Source organism: Monodelphis domestica, chromosome 6 (genome assembly GCF_027887165.1).
Source record: "Monodelphis domestica isolate mMonDom1 chromosome 6, mMonDom1.pri, whole genome shotgun sequence".
Taxonomy (NCBI): Eukaryota; Metazoa; Chordata; class Mammalia; order Didelphimorphia; family Didelphidae; genus Monodelphis; species Monodelphis domestica.
Window position 1 is genome coordinate 281,236,165 of NC_077232.1, and position 12,158 is coordinate 281,248,322.

A 12,158-nucleotide genomic window follows, 5' to 3' on the forward strand; every position below is an offset into this window, starting at 1 on the left:
CACCATGTGCTTCTTTGTGACCTATAAATTTACCCCCTTTTGTTTCTTTTCCCATTTCTTTTAGTATTAACCTCTTTTTTGGCTCTCGTATACATATATATGTATATATACATACATACACATATATATGTATTTATGCATACATATACCTATATCCATACTTATGTCATGGCATTTCATCCTATACAGTTTGTCACTGTTCCCTCTAAGTGTAATTCTTCTAGCTGCCCTGGTGGTAATAACAATTTTTAAGAATTACCAATGACCTCTTTTCTTATAGGGATACATATCATTTTAAGTTATAGAATCTCTTTAAAAAAAAAAAAAAGGTGGCTCTTTTGTTTTTTGGTTTTGTTTTTCTCTTTTTCCCTCTTTCCTAATTACCTTTTGATGATTCTCTTGAGTTCTGGGTTTGGGCATCAAATTTTATGTTCAGGTCTGGTCTTTTCTTTACAAATGCTTGGAATTATGCTGTTTTGTTATATGACCATATTTTCACCTATAAGAATATAGTCAGTTTTGCTAGGTAGTTGATTATTGCTTGTAGACCTAGTTCCTTTGCTTTCCAGAAAGGCCTTTTGGTCCTTTAGTGTAGATGCAGCCAGATCCTGTGTTATACTCACTGTGGTTCCGTGGTATCTGAATGACTTCTTTGTAGCAGCTTGTAATATTTTTTCCTTGGTCTGATAGCTCTTGAATTTGGCTATAAAATTCCTGAGTGTTGTCAGTTGGGGATTAAGTACAGGAGGTGATCTGTGAATTTCTTCAATCTCTACTTTTCCCTCTTGTTCCTGAATATCAGGACAGTTTACTTGGATAATTTCCTGTAGTATAATGTCCAGCTTTTTCTTGTGTCCTGGTCTTCTGCTAGATCAATGATTCTTAAGTTGTCTCTCCTGAAACAATTTTCTAAATCTTTTGTTTTTTGAATGAGGTGCTTCATATTTTCGACAATTTTTTCATTCTTTTGATTTTGTTTTATAGTGAAGTGCTGCCTTGTGAATTCGCTTGCTTCTAGTTGTTGTATTCTGGTTTTTAAAGAATGGATTTCATCCCTGGCTTTTTGGTCATCCTTCTCCTTCTTATCTTTCATCTCCTTTTTCTCATTTTCATGCTGATTAATTTTGGCTTTCAAGACACTATTTTCTTGTTTTAGTTCAAATGTCTCTGTTTCCAGATGACTTATCTTGCTTTTTAATGTTCTTTTCCCACTTGTCTTCAACTTCTCTTAATTGTGTTTTGAATTGTATTTTGAGTTCTTCCAAAGCCTGTATCCAATTTGCTGGAGTTTCTGTTTTTTGGCTTGGTGTTCCCTCATCTTTCTATGTTCCATTTTCTCTTTGTTAATTGCCTTTATAGAAGCTTTCAATTGTATTTTCTTTTTTCTTTTTCTGTTGTTTGCTCATATTTACCCTATCTTTACTCCCTGCAGTTGTCTGCACTCTTGCTCCTCTGTGGTTTTGGGCTTTTCTGTCAGCCTTCACCCTTGGAGCTTAGTCAGCAAATCTCTCAGAGCTATCTGTGGGGAATGGGTGATAGAGCTTGATCTTCCCTGTCCTCTGAAGACTTTTATGGCATTAAATCCAGCTGGACTGAGCTGGATGTGCCCTGAGGCAAAAACCTCTGGAAGGCAGGGCAATATGGAGTGTCTCTGCTGCTACAACTAGGCTGCCCACTCTGTATTCTGCACTTCTTCTCCAACTGCTTCCACCTTTGTTCAACATTCTGAGCCTGGCACAGCTTTGCCCACAAGGCATTCCCTTCAGACCAGCAACCTTGCCCATTCAGAGGTTCCAGCTGCTGCTGGAGGCTTAGTGCTCTAGATGGGAGAGGGGCCTGGGACCTTCCTTCTTCCTTTCCCCTTAAACCTGAGTGTTCTTAAATTCAGGCTTTGGGGGTGGGGGGGGTATACCTTTTAAGTTGAGTCCAGCAAGAGGGTTACTTGGCTGTCTTGTAGGTTTGATTTTTAGTCCCCTAGGAGCATTTAGTTTCTAATTGGTAAGGAAGGGTTTTTAGAGGTCTGAACTTTCGTTGCCTCTATGCCACCATCTTGACTCTGCCTCCCTTTTTACATATTAAGTCATCCACAAAATATTTTCACATTAGTCATGGGGGGAAAAAAGATAAGAAAACTAAAGAAATACATATGCTTCATTCTGAACTCTGAGTCCATCAGTTAGATATCTGAAGGTGGTTAACTTTACATCATGAGTCCTTTGGAGTTGTAATAAATCACTGTACCAATCCAAGATTCTAGGTCTTTCAATTGATTCATTTCACAATGTTGCTCTTACTTTATAGATTGGTTTTCCATTTTTGCTTATAGTTCATCCCAGTTTTCCCCCCTTCTAAAACTATTCCTTTCATCATTGCTTATACCACAATTGTAATCCATTATATTTTATAATTTATTCAGTCATTCATCAGCTTCCAAATCTTAGCAACCACAAAAAAAGAGCGGCTATAAATATATCTATACATATGGGTCCTATTCCTGTTTTCTTTGATCTCTAGGATGTAGATGTAGTAACATTTCTGGGTAAAGGGTATGCATAGTTTAAGAGTCTTTTAGGCATAGTTCCAAATTGCTTTTGGTGAAATGGAGAGAATGTTTTAGTTCACAATTTCCCTAAAAACAGTGTGTTTGTATCCCAGTCCTGCCAAATCCAGCACTGTCATTTCCCCTTTTTGCCATACTAACTAATCTGATGGGTGTTGAGTGGTACCTCAGAGTTGTTTTAACTAATCTTTCTCTAATTGTTAGTGATTAGAGACTTTTAGATGACCACTAGTTCTTTAGATGATTTAATTTTAAGAGTTTTATGTATTTTTATGCTCTCTAGTGTTTATAAGAGAAATGAAAGTTATGTTTTCTCCAATTTTTTCTCAGCATCTATTGATGTCATCATGTAGTTTTATCATTTATATTATTAGCTTGATTTTTTTATGTTTATGGTCTTCTTTATGTCAAACACTGTATTCCTGGTATAAATTTAGCTTGACTTGAGTGCATAATATTTCTAACATTTTCATGTCTATTTCCCATAATTTTATTTAGCATTTTGCATGAGATCTTTAGGTGCTAATACACGATCAATTTTTGTAAAGGTGTTGAGTAAAGCTGAAACTATATAAATTCCTTTCTCAATGCATTCAGTAACTGTCAGAGAGCTATAATCTCTGATATCCTTAAAGGTTTATTAAGCACTTTAAATTCTTTCTTGTAATTTTTTTAGTTAATTTGTCTAGATATGAAAGGGGTATATTTAGATCTTCCTTTACAGTTTTGTTAGAAATTTCCCCCTCCAGTTACTGAAAGGGAAGAATTAGAGAATAAGGATTTATACAGCACCAACTGTATGCCCAGCTAAGAACTTTACAATGATCATCTAATTGTTCCTGGGAAGTACTTGCTATTATCATGCTTATTTCTACTGAGGAAGAAGACAGAGGTTAAGTGACTTGCCTTACACACAGCTAATGAACATCTGAGCTAGATTTGAACTCCTGGTCCTAGAACCAGTGTTTCTGGACATTGCCTCTATTAACTTTCTCCTTTACTATTGAGATGTTTTGCCATTTGCTGCACATGCATTAATTATTTGAAATTGCTTTAAAGCACAAAGCTATTTCCTTCCTTATTTCTTTTTTATCATGGTCATATTTATTACAGCCTATCTGAAACAATAACTGGTATCCACAACCATCTCACAGTCCAAGCTTTCTCTCTATTACAATGACAGCTGCCAAGTATTATGTAATCCTTACCACCTTTGATAATTCTTTCTTTTTGGCAGCTTTAAGTATTTCTTTCTCTGGATTTTGACTAAAGCACTTAAAGGAGTTTTTTGGGGTTTGTTTTTTTTAAGTTTCTTTCAGTAGGTGACTGGTGGATTCTTGCTACTTTTGCTTTTTCTTTGGTTATAAGTTCTAGGCAGCTTTTATTCATCATTTCCCGAAATATGGCAGCCACACTTTTTTTCTGTCATGATTTTCTAATAAACCAATCATTCTTATAGCCTTTTTAGTTTGTTTTCTAGGTCAGTGCTTTTTAATGGTATTTTCTAAAATCCTCATCTTTACTTTATTTTTAACCTTTTGACTTTGGTTTACCCTTATTGTTGCATTGAGTCATATTGTCTGTTTTACCCATTCTAATTTTGAAGGATTAATTTCTGTCATGTGATTTTCACTTTTCTTTACTCTGTAGCTATTCTATTTTGAATTTTATATTTAATTTCTTTCAAATACTCTTTGTAACTGTTTTAGTATTTATTTTTCTTTCTGAGACTTTACATCATCTTTCTCAGGGTTGTATCTTATATAAGGTTATATAAAACATTTTTTCTTTGACTTGGTCTTCTTCATATCTACAAGTGTGTGTGTGTGTGTGTGTGTGTGTGTGTGTGTGTGTGTGTGTGTGAGAGAGAGAGAGAGAGTTGTGGGGAGTTGAGTAAAAGGAGGCCTAGGACTACTCTCTTTGTGACTTTCCCAGTCACATAGCTAATAGGTGTCTCAGATGGTATTGGAATTCATAGATTCATGGGTACAAATACAGAAATCAATCCACTCCTCTCTACCTCCATTACTGTTTAAAAAGCATTTGATTTAGTAAGCTAATTTCAAAGTTCTTCTCCAATAAGGCCATCTCCTATCAAAACCATGCAAAACTCTTTGAATGATTTAACAACACAATGAATTTTATTGGTGATATTGCCCAAATAATATCTGACATATTCATGGTAGCCAAAGATATTTTCTATCATTGTAGAGATCATGTGGTTAAGAAGACAAAAGCAAAAGGGATCCCTGATAGCTTCCTGAAGATGATTTTGTCTGAAGATGGTATGGTGCTAATTGCATCAATCCTAGGAACATTCAGGAGCATTGCAAATGAGACTCATAATCACCTAAAAATGTTCAGCTTAATGATCTATAGGAAAAAGTAAATGGTCTGCTCATCTATAAAATGGAGTAATAATATGCTTCCTGAGGGATAAGATAATGTACATGAAAGTGTTTTGTAAGCATAAAACACTTAAAAATGTAAGTTATGAACAAAAGTTCTAATGATTTTATGTACTTAGGGATTGTGGCTATCTGGATAGGGCAGTAAGAATGATTCTTCTCCATGCCCTCCTATGAATCCTACTAGTTTACCTGACATCAAGGCAACTTTTGATTATCCCATACCATACTAGCTGAATGTTGAATAAAATGTTAACAAAGAGGAAATAATTATATATTCAAATTATTCACTATGACCCATTTTCACTTATTCTAGGAATACAATGATAGTTGACCATTAACAAATGCTAAATAAATCAATTATTGTACTAGATAGAGCACTGAGTCAGTAAAATCTAAGATAAAATGTGGCCTCATACATTTACTAGCCATATGACATTGGGAAAGTTACTTTACCAATTTTCCTTGGTTTCCTCCACTATACATGGGGTTAATAATAGCACCTATCTCCCAGAATTGTTGTGAGGATAAAATAAGAAAGTATTTGAAAACATTGAGCATCACACCTGGAAAATAGTGAGTATTATATAAATTCTTGTTTTTGTTATTATTATAAAAATCATAAAAATCCCAATGTTACATAGACATGCAGAAAACTTGATAAGATACTGCATGTTAATGTTTAAAAAGTATTTAAAATCCAAAGAACAAAATTACTTTTCCTTAAAAAAACATTTTAATATCAAAATGTCTGTCTAGGAAAAAGAACATTATTCATAATGATCTTTTCTCATATTTCAAGACTAATTCAAGGGAAGTTATTATTTCAACTCTTACTTAATTTAATCCTAGAAATACTAGCTATAATAAACAAAAAAAAACCAGTTTGGAGAATAAGCAAAGGCACATTATGAAAACAATTTCTCTATCTGAAAACACTGTGTGTGTGTGTGGGGGGGGTGGTTAAACCCTTACCTTCTTTCTTGGACTCAATACTGTGTATTGGTTCCAGGGCAGAAGAGTGGTAAGGGGTAGGTAATGGGGGTTAAGTGACATGGTCACATACCTGGGAAGAGTCTGAGGCTAGATTTGAACCTAGGACCTCCTTTTTCCAGGCCTAATTCTCAATCCACTGAGCTACCCAGCTGCCCCCTGTGGTGGTTTGTTTTGAGAACCCCAAGATTCCAATGGAAAATATATATATATATATATATATATAATCTTCAAAGAATACTATAGTGAAGTAGCAGAATATTAAGTAAACCAAAGACTTGTCAAGTTCTTTATATGTTACTAACATAGTAAAGGAGGAAGAGATTAAAAAGACATTTTATCCAAAATAATTAAAAATTCATTAAATATGCTAGAATTAACCTACCAAGCCCAATTTAGGATTGATATGAGTTCAATTACAAAACACTCTTCACAGAAATAAAATAATAAAAATAATTAGAGAAATATTCAGTATTCATGACTAGTCTATGATAGTAAAGTAAAAATGATAACACTAATTAGTTTACAAATTTATTACCAATGCAATACTTTATAGAGTCAGACAAAACAACAAAATTCACTTGGAAAAGCAAAAAAATCAAGAAAAAGGGAATAATGGAAAATCTTTGTTACTTACCAAACTAGATTACAAATCAGTAGTTAGCAAATCTATTTCGTATTGGTTAAAAGAGTAGCTTAGTCCAACAGAATAGATAAGTAAGAACTAGAATCAAGTAACACAATAGCCTAGTATTCAATAAATTGAAGAACAAAAATAGGAAGCTGTACTTCCCATTCGAAAATAATTTCTGAGAAATTAGTGGAAAATTAACTTATATTAATATTTTATTCCACATACAAAATGTCCAAAATCAGTTCCAAAAGGTAAAACAATATATTTTGAGTTAAAAATTATAGGATAATGGAACGAAGAACCTTTCAGTTATATGATTAGAGAGATAATTTATAATTAAGATAAAAGTAATCACAAAAGACACAATAGATAATTTTAAATCTATAACATTAAAAGACTTTTCAAAAATTAAATAAGTAGATAAAATTTGATATCCAATTGACACAGTGGGTAGAGTTCTAGACCTATAAGGAGGAAAACCTGAGTCCAAATCCAAACCCAGACATTAAAACATATGAGCATGAGCTACTCATTTAACTTCCATTTGCCTCAGTTTCCCTGTCTGTAAAATGGAGAAAATAATAGTTGCTATTGTTATGAGGATTAAATGACATAATATCTGCAAAGCACTTGGCAAGGCTCTGAAACACAGTAAATACTACTTAAATGCTATCACTACTACTACTCCTAGTACTAGAGTGATACAAATATATTACTAATAGCCCTTGTCTAGTAACTAAATTGCCAAGTTTTGAACAGTTTTCATAAAGAGAATAACAGAATAATAGAGATAAATGGCATTAAACTAAATGAATGCTAAAGTATCTTCAAAATCTAAATTCATAGTAATATGATTATATGAATACAAATTAGAACAACTAAATTTTTTAATTTTAATTTTTAAAATTCAATTTTACATACATCAAAAATGGCCATAAAAAAGCAATGGTTGGCGTTGGACAATTATGCTATTGTGATATTTTAGTTTTGTGAATTGTCCAAACCATGGTAGGAAACAATCTAAAATTATATAAGAAATGTTACTGAGCTATTTTCTTTGTACCCTTTGACACAGAAATATCACTATAAGCCATGGACTCCTAAGAGGTCAAAGACAGAAATATATGCCCTATATGCACCAAAATCAGCACAGTATAACTTTTTTTTTTCTAGTAACCCAACATTGAATAGAAAATAGATTCTCACTGACAGGGAAATGGCCAAATAAATTGTGGCATATTAATGTGCTATAGTCTTATTTCATCTTAATAAAGGACAAGCATAAGTCATTGAAAAAACCATGGGAAGCTTTGCATGAGTAGGTTCAATGAGGATAACATTAACTAGGATAATCATGCTAGAAAAGAAAAATAACACAAAGAACAGCTGAAATTCAGACCAAAGTCACTAGCCAATGTTTCTAGAGACCACATAAAGAAACACATCTCCCTCGTCACATAAACTATGGCTGCTCAGTGTTGTATGTGATATCCAATGGGATCAGTGTTTTGCTTTGCTTTGCTTGACCATTTTTCACTGTGATGGAGGATATAATAGTAGGAAAGATATGAGGAAATGACTAATACAAAAAAATCAATAAAACTTAAAAAAAATTTATATCATTAAATTATGTTAGATATATCATCCATCCTGGAAGAATCTTGACATAGGAAAAGCAGGTGTGGGCTCCTGTACTTTACTTAAGTGATCTAAAATCAGTCATTTAATTTCCCCAGCTATAATTTTCTTATCTGCTAAAGGGGATATTTAATCTAGAAAATGCTATTGCATAGACTAGTTCTAATAATCAATTATCCTAGTTCTTTTTTAAATTAATTTTCAGTATTTTTCAATGGTTACATGATTGATGTTCTCTCTCTCCTCTTTCTCCTACCTACCTCCTGGAGCTGACAAGCAATTCCACTATTATACTTAATATCTATTTCCAAATTATTTCTTTTGTAATAGATTAATCTTTTAAAAACCAAAACGTCAAATAATATACCTTTATGAACAAGTGGTAAATCACATGTTTTTCTTCTGCATTTCTACTCCCACAGTTCTCTCTCAATGTGGATAGGATTCTTTCTCATAAATCCCTCAGGATTGTCCTGGATAATGATCCTAGTTCTGATTTTGCTCCTACCAAATCAATTTCAGAATGCAAAGTTGGATCCTCTTGACAATTGAATTAATTCTTTCTGGCATCATGTGTATCACTAAATTATCACAAATAATTGTGATAATCATTACACTGTCATTACATTCAGGAATATTCCTTTTCACATCACATTTTTCTCTCAAGTGATAAAATGCTGACCTCAGCCTCCTTCAGGTAGTAAGTGAAAAATCAAAACCTAAAAACATTCAACAATTACATTTAACAGTCTTTTATTAGTGTTCTGAAAGGGATTTCACACAGCTTTAGTCACAGCAGTAGCTCATTACTTCAAACTAGAAACAGCTTTAAGTAGTTTAAATGTGTGTTCTCTTTTCACAAGATCCAGAGTTGATAGTTATTTATTCATTATTTGGTGGTTCTATAAGTACTAAAGTGTCACTTTAAATTAAATATCCTTCATTGAAGTTCTTAACTGTATGCTTACTAAGTTAGAAAAGTAGCACCTGCTAGAACTATGGCTTCTGTATGTAGGAATCTGAAGGGGCACATACTGAGAAATAAGATGATTACTTCCAGGAGCATAATCAGGCTCCTTAATCTTTAATGGATCTCTCAGAGGATCTCAGAGGTCTGAAGAATAAAATTAGGGTAAGGTAAATTGCCACTATTGGATTCACAACTATAAAAGTTCTGGTAATCTAACATTTGCACGGTCTTTGACCTCTTTCGATGAACACAATATACTTCTTCTTGATGCAGAAATGACCAAAGAAAGTGTAATAGTATATTGTGGTCATTTGCAGATATCCCAAATCACATCAGTGTTTACAATGAATGGAATCGCATGTGAAATTACTTTCACCACTGCAAAAATGATGGTCCCAATGAATGGACCCAGAAGAGTAGGTGTACCAGCAACCATATGTATACAATAATGGTCTCCAATTTAATAGGAACAAAATTAATGTTTGGTTATTTTTAAATGCCTCCGGAATGTATGTTGTTTTCTTTTTGTCTAGAAAATTACTACCCAATGCAGCTAACTTTATTTCCCCAAGATAAACTGAGCTGATATAAATGAAATTGCTGTTCACGCTACTAATAGCTTTTTTTTTCCTTTCAATTTCTCAGAGAGCTGACATAGGAATTTCTGCATTAACCATAACTCCAGATCGTGAAAATGTGGTAGATTTTACAACCCGTTACATGGACTACTCTGTGGGTGTGCTGCTGCGCAGGGCTGAAAAGACAATGGATATGTTTGCCTGCCTTGCCCCATTTGACTTCTCTTTGTGGGCTTGCATTGCTGGCACTGTACTCCTTGTGGGACTCCTGGTTTACCTCTTAAATTGGCTTAACCCCCCAAGATTACAAATGGGATCGATGACTTCTACCACCCTCTATAATTCAATGTGGTTTGTGTATGGATCCTTTGTTCAGCAAGGTAAGGAGAAAAAGAAATGTCACTAACAAAAGAGCAATTCAACCTACTAAAGTGAATTCAGTTTCTATATTTATACCTTTCTACAAACATTCATTTAAATGAAGAAAAAATAAATGCTTCATCATTTCCTATTTGTTCTGACACCATTAGGCTTACAAGGCCTAATATTGATTAGTTATCTTTTGAAAATATGTTTAATTTAATTTAAAATAAGCAAAGTTGAAATCTATATTATACGTCAGATTTTCTTCCCAGAAGTGTTGAATATTCCTTAAACTGACTTTCTGAAGTCTCTGAATGTTATCACATTCAATATATAGATAAATAGTTATTGGTTGTTGTTATTGTTGTTTAATTTCAGTATATGAAAGGTGATTGGGTCCTTTCTCTTTTGAAAGCTTTTATTTAATATTTTAGTCAAATAATTAAACATGTAAATATTTGATTATGTCAAGATTACCCTAAAACCACATATATGATTTAAGGTCTTATGATTGATATTAATATTAAGCATCTTTCAATGTGTTTATATTTATTTCAAATTTTCCCATGCAATTTTCAACTTTCAAACTATTTTATGTATTGGCTAGCCTTTAACAAATTATTTTATTCAACTGCAGAATGGAATGATAATCATTAACATCTTGTTTCAGTTCAGTGTCACTTTTTATGTTAGAATAATACATGCTCAGCAAATAACTTTGTATTTACTAGGTGGTAGAGTGAATAGGGTGCAGGACCTGGAGTAAGGAAGACTCATCTTTTATGAGTTAAAATCTAGCCTCACACACTTCCTAGATGTGTTAACCTCGGTGAGTCAGTTTCTACTTTTATAAAATGAGCTAGAAAAGACAATAGTAATATCCCTCCATTATCTCTACCAAGAAGATCCCAAATCGGGGCACAAGCAGACACCACTGAACCAACCGAACAATAACAATTCATTTTGTATCCTTAATGTTTGTGTTCATCTTGTTTTCCCCCAAATTCACTAGACATTTCTTCAGGGCAAGGATTATATCATTTTCTTAGAGTCTCTAAGCTCTAACACAATGTCTGGCATCTAGCAGATATTTAATAAATGTTGTTAAACTGGATTGGATTGGATTGGATGGCTTGATTTTGGACAATGTATAAGCTATTGTATTGGATGATAAAGATACAAAAAAAAAAGCCATGAAAATGGACCCTGCCTTCCCTGAGATTATATTCTACTGAGGAAGAGCTTATATTTTACCAATAGGTCATGCACTTGGTGATTCATAATTTATATAATTTGCATTTGTTCCCATAATTCTCTCTTCTGAATTTGTTCAAATTAATCAAGTTGAATCAGCAAATTAAGAATTACTACATACTTCTGTTACTTTAAGCAATGGAGTGAACTTACTCTGGTTACCTTACAGTAGCAAAGTGAAGAAGATGCTGACACTAAAAGGTTGCCATGAAACCTCTGCCTTTTAAGTTTCTCACCAAACTATAAAGAAGGCAATTAGTTCTTGAATTATGAAATCCAACCACTGAGAATCTCGTATTAAGATCTCTCTATAAGAAGCCAAAGACTTACCCAATGAGAGCTTCATCCCTGAAGGTGGACCTTTGGACAACCTGTAAAGTTCTGCTTTCCAGGGACATCTGGGAATAAGATATGCCAAGTTGTTATCTTGGATCACAAAATCCAATAAGCACTCAGGTCAGAAAAGAGGGATATAAAGGGTTAGAAAAAAAAGTTAGAAATATCAAGGCTTGTATCTGACATGTGCCTCACAGGTTTTCCTTTTTCAGTATATAATAAGCACCACAAATTAAAAACTACTTCACTCATTGGCCAAGGCTATCATGCCAAGCTTCAGCTATCTGTAAAACCTATAGAGGAATCAGGAATTTAAAGAAAACATGTAACAGTTGCTGCCAGTGATAATTATGATGAAATGAAGTGCTTTTCAAACATTACTCCATTTTTCCTTGCCCATCATCCTAAGGTCAAGAGGTGAAAC

The 12,158-nt window shown here is 33.4% G+C and overlaps 1 protein-coding gene across 1 annotated transcript in view; it reads left to right on the forward strand.

Moving 5' to 3' along the window:
* Window positions 1-12,158, forward strand: part of GRID2 (glutamate ionotropic receptor delta type subunit 2) — a 1,955,631-nt gene that overhangs the window by 1,595,532 nt on the left and 347,941 nt on the right. Inside the window, exon 11 of the mRNA XM_007495736.3 lies at window positions 9,849-10,161. Coding sequence (XP_007495798.1) covers window positions 9,849-10,161 — 313 coding nt within the window. The remainder of the gene's footprint in view (window positions 1-9,848; window positions 10,162-12,158) is intronic.